The 18,063-nt window shown below is 48.6% G+C and overlaps 1 protein-coding gene across 1 annotated transcript; it reads right to left on the bottom strand.

Annotated features, from left to right (window-relative positions):
* Positions 1-741: 741 nt before the first annotated feature.
* Positions 742-2,476, bottom strand: LOC134970255 (protein kinase C delta type-like). Its single transcript, XM_063946247.1, has one exon. The coding sequence runs from the start codon at positions 2,410-2,412 to the stop codon at positions 871-873; it is 1,542 nt and encodes a 513-aa protein (XP_063802317.1). The 5' UTR covers positions 2,413-2,476; the 3' UTR covers positions 742-870.
* Between the last annotated feature and the right edge of the window lie 15,587 nt (positions 2,477-18,063).

Here is an 18,063-nt window from a genome sequence, read left to right as displayed (position 1 = left end):
CTCTAACAATAATATACTGTAAACCTGTGTGTATGTAGGAAATTAAACATTGGGGATTTTGTCATATTTTGATCAAAACATAGGGCCTAATTCTGAGTTAATCGCAGCATCAAATTTGTTAGCAGTTGGGCAAAACCATGTGCACTGCAGGAGGGGCAGATATAACATGTGCAGAGAGAGTTAGATTTGGATGTGGCGTGTTCAAACTGAAATCTAAATTGCAGTGTAAAAATAAAGCAGCCAGTATTTACCCTGCACAGAAACAAAATAACCCACCCAAATCTAACTCTCTCTGCAAATGTTATATCTGCCCCTAAACATGGTTTAGCCCAATTGCTAACAAACTTGCTGCTGCGATCAACTCAGAATGACCCCCATAGGCAAAATATTTTCAAATCAAAAGAAATATGCCCGCACTCGATGTTCCCCATATTGTACATGGTTCCAGCTGCGTGGCAGTATTAATGCCATATATTTATATAAAACAGAAAGACATTTGCTGTCAGCTCTAACAATAATATACTGGGAAATGTGTGTGCATGTAGCAAATAAATTAGAGGGGGTTTTATCATGTTTTGATCAAAATATTTAAGCTTGCAGCCCACGTCAAGGGACCCCAATATTCTGCAAGTCCCTCACCTGGCCTATATGCATTTAGGCAGCAGGTGGTGCTTCTACCGGGAGCTAAAGGCAGCTGGTATTGCTACTGCCAAGATGAGGAGGCAGCAGGTGGTGCTTCTACCGGGAGCAGGCGGCAGCTGGTGGTGCTGCTGCCGGGATGAGGAGGCAACTGGTGGTGCTTCTGCCAGGAGGAGGAGGCAGCTGGTGGTGCTTGTGCCGGGAGGAGGAGGCAGCTGGTGATACTACTGCCTAGAGGATGATGCAGCGGCTGGTAGTTTGTCTTACGCAGTTCATTGTTGTCCACATGTCACTGGTAAAGGAGAATCCTGTTAACAGGCTCTCATCCTCTGCAGATATTGCAGATTCTGTAGGTGAGAGCAGGTCATCCACCGGTATAGCTTCAGCCATTGTCACTGGAGTAGGATACATTGTAAATGGGGGAGTTATCCTGCCGGCCTCTAGTTTCTCCCAGTTTATGGACTTGAAGAATGGATGACATGTGATGTTACTACAGCGATTCAGTCTCTCCTCTGGGTGTTTGCATAAGAGTCTTTCAAGGAGGTCCCTAATCTCTGGATGGAGATTGCTCGGATAGCATGGAGCATCACGCATGATAGACAGCGCAACCTTGGTGGCATCATCGCCAGCATGAAAGGGGTATATTCCAGTAGCCATTTCAAATAATACTACCCCAAATGAAAATAGGTCTACCATGAAGTTATATGGAAATTTACAGATAATCTCTGGAGCCATGTAACACAGAGTCCCAGCTTGTCCTGAGATTTTCTTATCGCCATGAACATTCATCACAGAGAGGCCAAAATCTGCGATTTTCACATGGCCAGCTGCATCCAAAAGTATATTTTCTGTCTTAATGTCCCTGTGGACAATGCCTCTTGTGTGCAGGAACTGCAGCCCACAGAGTATTTCTGCTGCAAAAAATCTGATGGTAGGAACATCAAATGGGCCTCTGCTCTGTATTAATTGGCAGAGGTCTCCACCACTCAGGAACTCCATTACAAAGAATACATGGCCCGGTGTGTGGAAGGCAGCATATGTGTGCGGAAAGAGTGCACTCTCCCCAGTTATTTTCATCACCTCTTTCTCTACACACATAAAGTATTTCTTAATGCTGTTCACTGCTGTCCTCTTTTCTATGACTTTCACGGCCAGACGCTGTTTGCTGATGGAATGGGACGCTAGGAACACCTTCCCGAAGGCGCCTTCTCCAAGCATTCTGTGGAAGGTCAAACTGGCCAGATGGTGAGACGCAGCTGATGTCTCTGGGGTACTGGCTACGGATATCCCACTTGCACCTGCTGATCTCTTCTTTTTGTGGCCAGTTTCCTCACTTATACGAGTTCTCTTTATGCCCCTCCGTCCAGATGCCTGGGGTATGATGGGCACGCTGGGTCCCTCGCCTGGACTGTCATGATGTTCCTCCTCTTTCTTTTTCTTACACGGTCCACTGTCCTCTGTCCTGTCTGAGGATCTTTTAGTGGCCACTCTCTTAAGCATGGCCTCAGTTTTGCCGCTGCTGGTCTTTCTCACCTTCCTCATAGTTGGGGACTCATCTGATGACTCTCTTTTTCTCTTATTTTGAGGAGTCTTTGATGCTTTCTCAGATGACCGGTTCTCCTCGCGCACCTGAATGTCTCCTGATGTTACGGTTTTGAAAACATCGTCTTTCACCTCACATTCATCCTCCTCCTTCTTCCTCTTGCTAGCAGCCGCTAGCTCCTTTGTAGCAGACCCGTTGTTATTTGGTCGTTTTCTTTTATTTAGACTCATATTGTCGAAACAATACAAACAATTTTGCCAAGGGCAAAGAAATGCAGCTTCACACTAGAATAGGTGAAGATACACTAATGGAAATGAGGTTCGTGAGCCTCTTAGCCACCAGCCAGTGACATCACAAAGCTTTGTGACATCAGCAGCATTGTGACATCATCAGCTGCTGTAGGCCCAGTGTCACTGCCTGCTGTCCCTATAATATAACCAGGTATTATGTAACAAAAATCCCTGACACCCTTGGTGCTCTAGGATAAGAATTTTTGGGGTCATTATTGTACTTCCTTTTCCCTGGTAGAGTCAGGTGATAATAAATACTAAGGAAAAACTTCCGCACACATCATATTTAATATTGGAAGGTGTTATTGAACCTAATAAGCCCTGCAGACTGATTTTTACACAGATTAATAAATTATAATTATGATTATTATCAGTTAATTATACAGCAAGACCATATTATGTTGCTCTTCACAATAGGAACAAACAGTAATAAAACTAGACTGCAATAACAGACCGGAAATAGCATCAGTCCGTCGTTAATGTATGTGGGGGGTCTTACAATCTATAGATTAATATATGTATGGTACATTGGGCCTAATTCAGACCTGATCACAGCAGCAAAATTGTTTGCAAATGGGCAAAACCATGTGCACTGTGATTCAGAGTCCTGTGTGCGCCTCGGCCAATAATCACAGCGCGTCCTTCAGGAAACCGCTCATTCCTCGGTGCACTGCCCGTCTCCCTAGCCAGTCACCGCCGGCGCCTCCTGAGACTTCCCTCCTACATGCCCGCCAGCGTGCCGCTCCTGCCTCCGAGAGACTGCTGACCAGCAGCAGGCACCCGTCTCCTGGAAACGCAGAAGCACCGGATCAGCGTCCGGAGACGTGCAGGGGCAGCATGGAGCACCACATCCCGAGGCCGAGCCAGGGTACAGGAATGGAGCATCGCATCTTAGGGCCGGGCCTGTACCGAGCGTACAAGCTGGTGAGAAGGGCTGGGGGCACATGGACCTCCTCAGTACCTACCTGTATACATATACTGTACTGCCAGCATCATTACATTGCACACTGACAGCAGTCACATAATAAGGGGAATGCTGGGCACAGCACTGGGCACAGCACCGGCTGCTGCTTCTCTACACAGGGCATTGCCAGGTAGAAGGAGTAATACCTTTCTGATAAAGGGGTCATGCCATTGGGTGTGAGACTTAGAAGCAGATTTCACTTATTTTAAAGTAATTTCTGTTTACTGTAAACCAGAGGGTCGCACACCAACTTTTGTAGTCCCAGCATGGCAGGCTGAGACTTGTGGTTCCACAAACAAGGTGACTTGTTTAAGCATGCTGTCCGTGGTGTCATGCAAATACTTATAAGTAATAATAATAAAACGCGTGCCACATGGTGTACTGCAGAGAGATACAGGTTAGCTGTATTAATGTGCGTGCAGAGATGTATGAATGTTGTGGTAAGTGTGTACTGAATTGTCAGAACCTACACATAACAAGTGCATTGTGACTAGGATTTTTGTGTGGGTGACGGGAGATGTTGGCGCCTGTCAGCGTCACATGACTTGCTGTATGACAACCACCATTATTCCATGTGACCTGCGCCTGTATCTTATGGCGCTATATAAAACTTGCCTGTAGCATTAGGGGTCACTGATTGTTGATGTCACATCCTCTTTGTGGCGTAGTCGTTGTGGTTACCATGTCAGGCTCTGACGCATTTTACAGGTATGTTATTGTGAAAAGGATTTAAAGCTCTGCGGAACCTTTCCAGCATATCAGAGCGCTGTTTCCGCCATATTGCTTCTTGGGTATTATATGAGCAGAATTTCCGCTATGTGCGAGCATGCAATGTATTTACTATTATTTACTATTATCAGTTATTTATATAGCGCACACATATTCCACCGCGCTGTACAGAGAATATTTGGCCATTCACTTTAGTCCTTGCCCCAGAGGAGCTTACAATCTATATTCCCTACCACATTTATATGCATATACATTTTTCTTACGTCCTAGAGGATGCTGGGGACTCCGTAAGGACCATGGAGTATAGACGGGCTCCACAGGAGATATGGGCACTGTAAAGCTTTAGAATGGGTGTGCACTGGCTCCTTCCTCTATGCCCCTCCTCCAGACCTCAGTTAGATCCTGTGCCCAGAGGAGACTGGATGCATTACAGGGGAGCTCTACTGAGTTTCTCTGTAAAGACTTTTGTTAGGTTTTTTATTTTCAGGGATCACTGCTGGCAACAGGCTCCCTGCATCGTGGGACTGAGGAGAGAGAAGCAGCCCTACTTAAATGCTAGGCACTGCTTCTTAGGCTACTGGACACCATTAGCTCCAGAGGGAGTCGGAACGCAGGTCTCCCCTCGCTGTTCGTCCCAGAGCCGCGCCGCCGTCCTCCTCACAGAGCCGGAAGATAAAAGCCAGGTGAGTATAGGAAGAAAGAAGACTTCACAGGCGGCAGAAGACTTCAGATCTTCATGAGGTAACGCGCAGCGGTCGCGCTGCGCGCCATTGCTCTCACAACACACACAGGCACAGCAAGGGATGCAGGGCGCAGGGGGGGCGCCCTGGGCAGCAATTTTCACCTCAAATAAGTCTGGCACACTTATATAGATACTGCAGAGGCAGTATATAATAAATCCCCTGCCAGTTTAAAGAGAGAGCGGGACCGAAGCCCGCCGTCGAGGGGGCGGAGCTTGATCCTCCAGCACTAACCAGCGCTCTTTTCTCCACAGCAAGCTGCAGAGAAGCTGCTCCCGGACTCTCCCCTGCTGAACAAGTAACAGGGGGCAAAAACGAGGGGGGGCACATTTATTTGGTGCTAAAATGTGTAGATATAGCGCTTTACAGGCTGGGACTTTGTTTCAGTATCTAGTGGCGCTGGGTGTGTGCTGGCATACTCTCTCTCTCTCTCTCTGTCTGTCTCTCCAAAGGGCCTTATTGTGGGTCTGTCCCCATATTCAGATATCCCAGTGTGTGTGGGGGTGTCAGTACGTGTGTCGACATGTCTGAAGCGGATGGCTCGTCTAGGGAAGATGCAGAGCAGATGGTGGTGGTGTCTCTGTCGGCATAGCCGAGCCGACACCTGATTGGTTGGACATGTGGAATGTTTTAAATGCTAATGTGACTTTATTACATAAGAGATTGTCCTTGGACTCTGCTTTGTCCAAAGCAGGGAGTCAATCCATGGCTTTGGCTGTGTCACAAGACCCTTCAGGGTCCCATAAACGCCCCTTCTCCCAGATAGCAGACACTGATACCGACACGGATTCTGAATCCAGTGTCGACTATGATGATGCGAAGTTGCACTCGAGTGGCCAAGAGTATTCAATGTATGATTATTGCAATAAAAGATGTTTTGCATATCACAGAGGACCCCTCTGTCTATGACACGAGGGTCTGCATATTTAAGGAAAAGAAACCTGAGGTAACGTTTCCCCCATCTCATGAGCTGAACGCTTTATTTGGAAAGGCTTGGGAAACTCCAGACAAGAGACTGCAGGTTCACAAGAGAATTATTATGGCGTATCCTTTCCCCTCAAAGGACAGGTTACGGTGGGAATCCTCGCCCTCAGTGGACAAGGCTTTTACGCGCTTGTCCAAAAAGGTTGCGCTACCGTCCCCGGACACGGCGGACCTAAGGGATCCTGCGGATAGCAGACAGGAAACTACCTTAAAATCAATTTATGCGACTACGGGAGCCCTGCACAGACCTGCAGTAGCGTCGGCATGGGTGGGTAGCACAATTGCAGCGTGGGCAGATAACTTGTCATCTGACATTGGCACCCTAGATAAAGATAGTATTTTGTTGACCTTGGGTCACATTAAGGATGCAGCGTTATATATGAGAGAGGCTGCGAGAGATATTGGGCTGTTGGGTTCAAGAGCCAATGCCATGGCAGTTTCTGCTAGAAGGTCCCTGTGGACCCGTCAATGGACAGGGGATGCTGATTCAAAGAGACATATGGAGGCTTTGCCTTACAAAGGTGAAGTTTTATTTGGGGAGGGCCTCGCGGACCTGGTTTCCACAGCTACCGCGGGTAAGTCTTCTTTTTTGCCTTATGTTCTCCCACAGCAAAAGAAAACACCTCAGTACCAGATGCAGTCCTTTCGGTCGTGTAAGTTCAGAAAGGGGCGGGGCTCTTCCTTCCTCGCCAGAGGTAAAGGTAGAGTGAAAAGAACACCAGCTATAGCTAGTTCCCAGGAACAAAAATCCTCCCCGGCCTCTACAAAATCCGCCGCATGACGCTGGGACTCCGCTTCGGGAGTCCGCACCCGTGGGGGCACGTCTTCGTCTCTTCAGCCAAGTCTGGGTTCAGTCGGATTTGGACCCTTGGGTGGTCGAAATTGTATCCCAAGGCTACAAACTGGAGTTCGAAGATGTGCCTCCACATCGATTTTTCAAGTCGGCCTTGCCAGCTTCTCCCCCAGAGAGGGAAATAGTTGCAGCTGCCATACAAAAGCTGTGTCAACAGCAGGTGATTATCAAGGTGGTAAAGGGTTTTATTCAACCCTATTTGTGGTCCCGAAGCCGGATGGCTCGGTCAGACCAATTCTGAATCTAAAATCCCTAAACCTATATTTGAAAAGGTTCAAATTCAAGATGGAATCTCTCCGGGCAGTGATCTCCAGCCTGGAAGGGGGGGATTTTATGGTGTCACTAGACATAAAGGATGTATACCTTCATGTCCCCATATATCCTCATCAGGCGTACCTGAGATTCGCTGTACAGGATTGTCATTATTACCAGTTTCAGACTTTGCCGTTTGGGCTTTCCACGGCCCCGAGAATTTTCACCAAGGTAATGGCGGAAATGATGGTGCTCCTGCGCAAGCAGGGGGTCACGATTATCCCATACTTGGACGATCTCCTGATAAAGGCAAGATCAAGAGATCAGTTACTAAAAAGCGTGTCTCTCTCCCTGAGAGTACTACAACACGGCTGGATTTTAAATCTACCAAAGTCGCAGTTGGTTCCGACAACTCGACTGTCATTTTTGGGCATGGTTCTGGACACGGGAAAAAAAGAGGGTTTTTCTCCCAATGGAAAAAGTCCAGGAACTCCAGAGCATGGTCAAGGACCTGCTGAAACCAAAAAGAAACCAAAATGAGTGTCAGTTCATCAATGCACTCGAGTTTTGGGAAAAGATGGTGGCGGCCTACGAGGCCATTCCGTTCGGCAGGTTCCATGCAAGAAATTTTCAGTGGGACCTTCTGGACAAGTGGTCAGGGTCCCATCTACAGATGCATTGGAGGATAAGCCTGTCCCCCAGGGCCTCTCTCCTGTGGTGGCTCCAAAGTGCTCACCTTCTAGAGGGTCGCAGGTTCGGCATTCAAGATTGGGTTCTTGTGACCACGGACGCAAGCCTCCGAGGATGGGGAGGAGCAGTCACACAAGGCAGAAATTTTCAGGGAATATGGTCAAGCCAGGAGGCTTATCTACACATCAATGTGCTGGAATTGAGAGCCATATACAACGGCCTGCAACAGGCGGAGAGTCTTCTTCGCAACCTACCCGTTCTGATCCAATCAGACAACGTCACAGCCGTGGCGCATGTAAACCGCCAGGGCGGGACAGGGAGCATAGCAGCAATGGCAGAAGCCACCAGGATTCTTCGCTGGGCGGAAAATTATGTAAGCGCTCTGTCAGCGGTCTTCATTCCAGGAGTAGACAACTGGGAAGCAGACTTCCTCAGCAGACACGATCTCCATCCAGGGGAGTGGGGACTTCATCAAGAGGTCTTTGCAGAAGTAACAGGTCGTTGGGGACTTCCTCAAATAGTCATGATGGCGTCACGCCTCAACAGAAAGCTTTGGACGTATTGTTCCAGGTCAAGGGACCCTCAGGCAGTGGCGGTGGATGCCCTGGTTACACAGTGGGTGTTTCAGTCGGTCTATGTGTTCCCTCCACTTCCGCTTATCTCAAAAATACTGAGAATCATAAGACGAACAAGAGTGCAGACAATACTCGTTGTTCCAGATTGGCATCGAAGGGCCTGGTATTCAGATCTTCAGGAAATGATCACAGAAGATCCGTGGACTCTTCCTCTCAGGGAGGACCTGTTACAACAGGGGCCCTGTGTGTTCCAAGACTTACCGCGGTTACGTTTGACGGCATGGCGATTGAACACCAAATCCTAGCTAGGAAGGGTATTCCGGGGGAAGTCATCCCTACTCTAATCAAAGCTAGGAAGTAGGTAACGGCGAAGCATTATCACCGTATCTGGAGGGAATATGTGTCTTGGTGTGAAGCCAAGAATGCTCCTACAGAAGATTTTCAGCTGGGACGTTTTCTACAGACAGGAGTGGATATGGGCCTAAAGTTAGGCTCTATTAAGGTGCAGATTTCAGCCTTATCTATATTCTTTCAGAAGGAATTGGCTTCTCTCCCAGAAGTCCAGACTTTTGTAAAGGGAGTGCTGCACATCCAACCTCCTTTTGTGGCACCGTGGGACCTTAAGTGGTGTTACAGTTCCTTAAATCGCACTAGTTTGAACTTCTTCAAACAGTTGAACTAAAATTTCTCACTTGGAAGGTGGTCATGTTGTTGGCCTTGGCATCTGCGAGGCGGGTGTCCGAATTGGCGGCTTTGTCTCACAAGAGCCCCTATCTGATTTTTCATGTGGATCGAGCAGAGTTAAGAACTCGTCCTCAATTTCTGCCTAAGGTGGTTTCGTCGTTTCATATGAACGAACCTATTGTGGTGCCTGTGGCTACGGGTGACTGGGAGGATTCCAAGTCCCTGGATGTAGCCAGGCCCTTAAAAATTTATGTAGCCAGGACGGCTCGGGTTAGGAAAACAGAGGCACTGTTTGTCCTGTATGCAGCCAACAAGGTTGGCGCTTCTGCTTCTAAGCAGACTATTGCTCGCTGGATCTGTAACATGATTCAGCAGGCTCATTCTACGGCTGGATTGCCATTACCAAATTCGGTAAAAGCCCATTCCACTAGGAAGGTGGGCTCTTCTTGGGCGGCTGCCCGAGGCGTCTCGGCATTACAGCTTTGCCAAGCAGCTACTTGGTCGGGTTGAAACACTTTTACAAAATTCTACAAGTTTGATACCCTGGCTAAGGAGGACCTCATGTTTGCTCAATCGGTGCTGCAGAGTCATCCGCACTCTCCCGCCCGGTCTGGAGCTTTGGTATAATCCCCACGGTCCTTACGGAGTCCCCAGCATCCTCTAGGACGTAAGAGAAAATAAGATTTTAAACCTACCGGTAAATCTTTTTCTCCTAGTCTGTAGAGGATGCTGGGCGCCCGTCCCAGTGCGGACTATTTCTGCAAGGCTTGTATATAGTTGTTGCTTACATAAGGGTTATGTTACAGTTGAGATCAGTCTCTGGCTGATGCGGTTTTGTTCATACTCTTAACTGGTTTAGTATATACCATTTTGTACGGTGTGGATGGTGTGGGCTGGTGTGTATCTTGCCCTTAGATTAACAAAAATCCTTTCCTCGTACTGTCCGTCTCCTCTGGGCACGGTTATATAACTGAGGTCTGGAGGAGGGGCATAGAGGGAGGAGCCAGTTCACACCCATCTAAAGTCTTAGAGTGCCCATGTCTCTTGCGGAGCCCGTCTATACCCCATGGTCCTTACGGAGTCCCCAGCATCCTCTACGGACTAGGAGAAAAAGATTTACCAGTAGGTTTAAAATCTTGTTTTTTAGTTACTAGGGTTAATTCTGTCAGAAGCTCATTAACCTACCAGTATATTTTTGGGGATTGTGGGAGGAAACCGGAGTACCCGGAGGAAACCCACGCATGTACAGGGAGAATATACAAACTCCACACAGCTAGGGCCATGGAACCCATGACCTCAGTGCTGTGAGGCAGTAATGCTAACCACTACACCATCCGTGCTGCTCAAGCATTATCAGTACTGAAAATATGAATGTGATTTGCCATGTTGTATGTGTTGGGCATGTGGGGTGCTGAAAAAGCATAAATTGTGATGGGACTCAGAAACAGTGAAGTAGGACCCCGTTTTTTTTTTTTTTTCTCTGACGTCCTAGTGGATGCTGGGGACTCCGTAAGGACCATGGGGAATAGACGGGCTCCGCAGGAGACTGGGCACTCTAAAGAAAGATTAGGTACTATCTGGTGTGCACTGGCTCCTCCCTCCATGCCCCTCCTCCAGACCTCAGTTAGAATCTGTGCCCGGCCAGAGTTGGGTGCTCCTAGTGGGCTCTCCTGAGCCTGCTAGTAAAAGAAAGTATTTGTTAGGTTTTTTATTTTCAGTGAGCTTCTGCTGGCAACAGACTCACTGCTACGTGGGACTGAGGGGAGAGAAGCAAACCTACCTATCTGCAGCTAGGTTGCGCTTCTTAGGCTACTGGACACCATTAGCTCCAGAGGGTTCGAACACAGGCACCTGTCCTCGATCGGCCGTTCCCGGAGCCGCGCCGCCGTCCCCCTCGCAGAGCCAGAAGAACAGAAGCCTGAAGACGGCGAAATCGGCGGCAGAAGACTCCTGTCTTCATTTAAGGTAGCGCACAGCACCGCAGCTGTGCGCCATTTCTCCTAGCACACCTTCACACTCCGGTCACTGTCGGGTGCAGGGCGCTGGGGGGGGGGGGGCGCCCTGGGCAGCAATTGAAGTACCTTTTTGGCATAAAATACATATACACTGTATATATGTAAAAACCCCTGCCATTTTTTCACACAGAATGCGGGACAGAAGCCCGCCGCTGAGGGGGCGGGGCCTTCTTCCTCAGCACACCAGCGCCATTTTCTCTTCACAGCTCCGCTGGAAAGAAGCTCCCCAGGCTCTCCCCTGCAGTATCCAGGTGCACAAAGGGTGAAAAGAGGGGGGGGGACACACATAAATTTAGGCGCAAATTTGTATATACAGCAGCTACTGGGTAAACACTGAGTTGTAGTGTAATCCCTGGGTTATATAGCGCTGGGGTGTGTGCTGGCATACTCTCTGTCTGTCTCCCCAAAAGCCTTGGTGGGGTCCTGTCCTCAGTCAGAGCATTCCCTGTGTGTATTTGCGGTGTGTCGGTACGTCAGTGTCGACATGTTTGATGAGGAAGGATACGTGGAGGCAGAGCAAGTGCATATGAATGTGGGGTCGCCGCCGACGGCGCCGACACCTGATTGGATGGATATGTGGAAGGTGTTAAATGATAATGTAAGCGCCTTGCATAAAAGGTTTGACAAAGCTGAGGCTTTGGGACAGCCAGGGTCTCACCCAGGGTCTGATCCCACAGCTCAGAGGCCGTCAGGGTCTCAGAAACGTCCACTATCCCATTTAGTCAACACAGATGTCGACACGGAGTCTGACTCCAGTGTCGACGATGATGAGGCTAAGTTGCAGCCTAAAATGACTAAAGCCATCCGATACATGATTATAGCAATGAAGGATGTATTGCACATTTCTGAGGAAATCCCTGTCCCTGACAAGAGGATTCATATGTTTGGGGAGAAAAAACAAGAAGTGACTTTCCCCCCTTCACATGAATTAAATGAATTATGTGAAAAAGCCTGGGAATTCCCTGAATGGAAAGTAATAATTTCCAAGAGATTACTTATGGCGTATCCCTTCCCGCCAACGGACAGGTTACGCTGGGAATCCTCTCCCAGGGTAGACAAGGCGTTAACACGCTTATCTAAAAAGGTGGCCCTGCCGTCTCAGGATACGGCCGCACTAAAGGATCCTGCGGATAGAAAACAGGAAGCTATCCTGAAGTCTGTGTATACACATTCTGGTACTCTACTGAGGCCAGCGATTGCGTCGGCCTGGATGTGTAGCGCGGTAGCAGCATGGACAGATACTCTATCGGAGGAGTTAGATACTCTGGACAGAGACACTGTTTTACTAACCCTGGGGCATATCAAAGACGCCGTCCTATATATGCGGGATGCCCAGAGGGACATTTGCTTACTGGGCTCTAGAGTAAACGCAATGTCCATTTCTGCCAGAAGGGTCTTATGGACTCGGCAATGGACAGGGGATGCTGATTCTAAAAAGCATATGGAGGTTCTGCCGTATAAGGGTGAGGAATTGTTTGGGGACGATCTCTCGGACCTGGTTTCCACAGCTACAGATGGGAAGTCAAAATTCTTGCCGTATGTTTCCTCCCAGCCTACGAAAGCACCGTATTATCAAATGCAGTCCTTTCGTCCGCAGAAAAGCAAGAAGGTCAGGGGTGCATCCTTTCTTGCCAGAGGCAAGGGGAAAGGAAAAAAGCTGCATCATGCAGCTAGTTCCCAGGAACACAAATCCTCCCCGGTTTCCACTAAATCCACCGCATGACGCTGGGGCTCCACAGGCGGAGCCAGGAGCGGTGGGGGTGCGTCTCAAAAATTTCAGCCACCAGTGGGTTTGTTCACAGGGGGATCCTTGGGCGATACAAGTAGTGTCGCAGGAATACAAGCTGGAATTCGAAGTGACGCCCTCTCAACGTTTCCTGAAATCAGCCTTGCCAGCTTCCCCCATGGAGAGGGAGGTAGTGTTGCCGACAATTCACAAACTTTATCTCCAGCAGGTGATAGTAAAGGTTCCCCTTCTACAACAAGGAAGGGGCTACTACTCCACCATGTTTGTGGTACCGAAACCGGACGGTTCGGTCAGGCCCATTTTAAATTTGAAATCCCTGAACATTTATCTGAGGAAATTCAAGTTCAAAATGGAATCGCTCAGAGCGGTCATTGCGAGCTTGGAAGAAGGGGATTTTATGGTGTCTCTGGACATCAAGGATGCTTACTTGCATGTCCCCATTTAGCCTCCTCATCAGGAGTACCTCAGGTTTGTGGTACAGGACTGTCATTACCAATTCCAGACGCTGCCGTTTGGCCTGTCCACGGCACCAAGAATATTTACCAAGGTTATGGCGGAGATGATGGTGCTCCTTCGGAAGCAAGGAGTTACAATTATCCCATACTTGGATGATCTCCTCATAAAGGCGAGATCCAGGGAGCAGTTGCTGATCAACGTGGTGGTCAGAGGTCTCCTAAAACCAAAAAAGGTATCGGTGCATCACTGCACGCGAGTCCTGGGAAAGACTGTGGCGTCATACGAAGCCATTCCCTTTGGCAGGTTCCATGCAAGGATCTTTCAGTGGGATCTGCTGGACAAATGGTCCGGATCGCATCGTCAGATGCATCGGCTGCTCACCCTGTCCCCCAGGGCCAGGGTGTCTCTTCTGTGGTGGCAGCAATATACACAAGCGGAGCCTCTGCTCCGAGACCAACCAGTGCTGATTCAGTCAGACAACATCACTGCGGTCGCCCATGTAAACCGCCAAGGGCGGCACAAGAAGCAGGGTGGCGATGGCGGAAGCCACCAGGATTCTTCGTTGGGCAGAGAATCACGTGCAAGCACTGTCGGCAGTGTTCATTCCGGGAGTGGACAACAGGGAAGCGGACTTCCTCAGCAGACACGACCTCCACCCGGGAGAGTGGGGACTTCATCAAGAAGTCTTCACGCAGATTGCAAATCGATGGGAACTACCACAGGTGGACATGATGGCGTCCCGCCTCAACAAAAAGCTAAAAAGGTATTGCGCCAGGTCAAGAGACCCTCAGGCGATAGCGGTGGACGCTCTAGTGACACCGTGGGTGTGCCAGTCGGTATATGTGTTTCCTCCTCTTCCTCTCATACCCAAGGTGCTGAGAATTGTAAGAAAAAGAGGTGTGAGAACAATACTCGTGGTTCCGGATTGGCCAAGAAGGACTTGGTACGCAGAACTACAAGAAATGCTCACAGAGGACCCATGGCCTCTACCTCTCAGACGGGACCTGTTGCAACAGGGGCCCTGTCTGTTCCAAGACTTACCGCGGCTGTGTTTGACGGCATGGCGGTTGAACGCCGGATCCTAGCAGAAAAGGGCATTCCGGATGAAGTTATTCCTACGCTGATAAAGGCTAGGAAGGACGTGACAGCAAAACACTATCACCGTATATGGCGAAAATATGTTGCTTGGTGTGAGGCCAGGAAGGCCCCTACAGAGGAATTCCAGCTGGGTCGATTCCTGCATTTCCTTCAGTCAGGAGTGACTATGGGCCTAAAATTAGGGTCCATAAAGGTCCAGATTTCGGCCCTATCCATTTTCTTTCAAAAAGAACTAGCTTCACTGCCTGAGGTTCAGACGTTTGTTAAGGGAGTGCTGCATATTTAGCCCCCTTTTGTGCCACCAGTGGCACCGTGGGATCTTAACGTGGTGTTGGATTTCCTGAAATCCCACTGGTTTGAGCCACTGAAGACCGTGGAGCTCAAGTATCTCACATGGAAAGTGGTCATGCTGTTTGTTGGCCTTAGCCTCGGCTAGGCGGGTGTCAGAATTGGCGGCTTTGTCATGTAACAGCCCCTACCTGGTTTTCCATATGGACAGGGCAGAATTGTGGACTCGTCCGCAATTCCTGCCAAAGGTGATATCATCTTTTCATTTGAACCAACCTATTGTGGTGCCTGCGGCTACTCGTGACTTGGAGGACTCCAAAGTTGCTGGACGTAGTCCGGGCTTTGAAAATTTATGTATCCAGAACGGCTGGAGTCGGGAAAACTGACTTGCTGTTTATTCTGTATGCATCCAACAAGCTGGGTGCTCCGGCTTCAAAGTAGTGATGAGCGGGTTCGGTTTCCGAGAAACCGAACCCCCCCAAACTTTACCCTTTTTACACGGTATACTATTCATCCATCTACATTGTATACCTGTGGTGCCTTTTTTTTAGACTAGTTTAGCAGTTTGCTGACAGTGTCCACCAGGTCCAGCATACTGTATATAGCAGTACGGTAGGCCACTGCTGTACCTACCTCTGTGTCGTCACTCGTCATCCATTAAGTATACTATCCATCTATCTACATTGTATACCTGTGGTGCCTTTTTTTTAGACTAGTTTAGCAGTTTGCTGACAGTGTCCACCAGGTCCAGTATACTGTATATAGCAGTACGGTAGGCCACTGCTGTACCTACCTCTGTGTCATCACTCGTCATCCATTAAGTATACTATCCATCCATCTACATTGTATACCTGTGGTGCCTTTTTTTTAGACTAGTTTAGCAGTTTGCTGACAGTGTCCACCAGGTCCATTATACTGTATATAGCAGTACGGTAGGCCACTGCTGCACCTACCTCTGTGTCGTCACTCATCATCCATTAAGTATACTATCCATCCATCTACATTGTATACCTGTGGTGCCTTTTTTTTAGTCTAGTTTAGCAGTTTGCTGACAGTGTCCACCAGGTCCTTTATACTGTATATAGCTGTACGGTAGGCCACTGCTGTACCTACCTCTGTGTCGTCACTCGTCATCCATTAAGTATACTATCCATCCATCTACATTGTATACCTGTGGTGCCTTTTTTTTAGACTAGTTTAGCAGTTTGCTGACAGTGTCCACCAGGTCCAGTATACTGTATATAGCAGTACGGTAGGCCACTGCTGTACCTACCTCTGTGTCGTCACTCGTCATCCATTAAGTATACTATCCATCCATCTACATTATATACCTGTGGTGGCTTTTTTTTAGACTAGTTTAGCAGTTTGCTGACAGTGTCCACCAGGTCCAGTATACTGTATATAGCAGTACGGTAGGCCACTGCTGTACCTACCTCTGTGTCGTCACTCGTCATCCATTAAGTATACTATCCATCCATCTACATTGTATACCTGTGGTGCCTTTTTTTTAGACTATTTTGGACTATTTTAGACTATTGATACTGGCATATAATTCCACACATTAAAATATGGAGAACAAAAATGTGGTGGTTAAAAAAATAGGGAAAGATCAAGATCCACTTCCACCTCGTGCTGAAGCTGCTGCCACTAGTCATGGTCGAGACGATGAAATGCCATCAACGTCGTCTGCCAAGGCCGATGCCCAATGTCATAGTAGAGAGCATGTAAAATCCAAAACACAAAAGTTCAGTAAAATGACCCAAAAATCAAAATTAAAAGCGTCTGAGGAGAAGCGTAAACTTGCCAATATGCCATTTACGACACGGAGTGGCAAGGAACGGCTGAGGCCCTGGCCTATGTTCATGGCTAGTGGTTCAGCTTCAAATGAGGATGGAAGCACTCATCCTCTCACTAGAAAAAAGAAAAGACTTAAGCTGGCAAAAACACAGCAAAGAACTGTGCGTTCTTCGAAATCACAAATCCACAAGGAGAGTCCAATTGTGTCGGTTGCGATGCCTGACCTTCCCAACACTGGACGGGAAGAGCTTGCGCCTTCCACCATTTGCACGCCCGCTGCAAGTGCTGGAAGGAGCACCCGCAGTCCAGTTCCTGATAGTCAAATTGAAGATGTCAGTGTTGAAGTACACCAGGATGAGGATATGGGTGGTGCTGGGGAGGAAATTGACAAGGAGGATTCTGATGGTGAGGTGGTTTGTTTAAGTCAGGCACCCGGGGAGACACCTGTTGTCCGTGGGAGGAATATGGCCATTGACATGCCTGGTCAAAATACAAAAAAAATCACCTCTTCGGTGTGGAATTATTTCAACACAAATGCGGACAACAGGTGTCAAGCCGTGTGTTGCCTTTGTCAAGCTGTAATAAGTAGGGGTAAGGACGTTAACCACCTCGGAACATCCTCCCTTATACGTCACCTGCAGCGCATTCATCATAAGTCAGTGACAAATTCAAAAACTTTGGGTGACAGCGGAAGCAGTCCACTGACCACTAAATCCCTTCCTCTTGTAACCAAGCTCCTGCAAACCACACCACCAACTCCCTCAGTGTCAATTTCCTCCTTACCCAGGAAAGCCAATAGTCCTACAGGCCATGTCACTTGCAAGTCTGACGAGTCCTCTACTGCCTGGGATTCCTCCGATGCATCCTTGAGTGTAACGCCTACTGCTGCTGGCGCTGCTGTTGTTGCTGCTGGGAGTCGATCGTCATCCCAGAGGGGAGGTCGGAAGACCACTTGTACTACTTCCAGTAAGCAATTGACTGTACAACAGTCCTTTGCGAGGAAGATGAAATATCACAGCAGTCATCCTGCTGCAAAGCGGATAACTGAGGCCTTGGCAGCCTGGGCGGTGAGAAACGTGGTTCCGGTATCCATCGTTAATTCAGAGCCAACTATAGACTTGATTGAGGTACTGTGTCCCCGGTACCAAATACCATCTAGGTTCCATTTCTCTAGGCAGGCGATACCGAAAATGTACACAGATGTCAGAAAAAGAGTCACCAGTGTCCTAAAAAATGCAGTTGTACCCAATGTCCACTTAACCACGGACATGTGGACAAGTGGAGCAGGGCAGACTCAGGACTATATGACTGTGACATCCCACTGGGTAGATGTATTGCCTCCCGCTGCAAGAACAGCAGCGGCGGCACCAGTAGCAGCATCTCGCAAACGCCAACTCGTTCCTAGGCAGGCTACGCTTTGTATCACCGCTTTCCAGAATAGGCACACAGCTGAAAACCTCTCACGGCAACTGAGGAAGATCATCGCAGAATGGCTTACCCCAATTGGACTCTCCTGGGGATTTGTGACATCGGACAACGCCAGCAATATTGTGCGTGCATTACATCTGGGCAAATTCCAGCACGTCCCATGTTTTGCACATACCTTGAATTTGGTGGTGCAGAATTATTTAAAAAACGACAGGGCCGTGCAAGAGATGCTGTCGGTGGCCCGAAGAATTGCGGCCCACTTTCGGCGTTCAGGCACCGCGTACAGAAGAC

Source organism: Pseudophryne corroboree, chromosome 11, assembly GCF_028390025.1.
Source record: "Pseudophryne corroboree isolate aPseCor3 chromosome 11, aPseCor3.hap2, whole genome shotgun sequence".
NCBI lineage: Eukaryota > Metazoa > Chordata > Amphibia > Anura > Myobatrachidae > Pseudophryne > Pseudophryne corroboree.
Note: the sequence above shows the minus strand (reverse complement) of the source record. Positions and strands in the feature narration are given on the sequence as shown.

Bases quoted from the DNA above. Each gene is read 5' to 3' on its own strand.
- LOC134970255 (XM_063946247.1), bottom strand. From the start codon at position 2,412: ATGAGTCTAAATAAAAGAAAACGACCAAATAACAACGGGTCTGCTACA.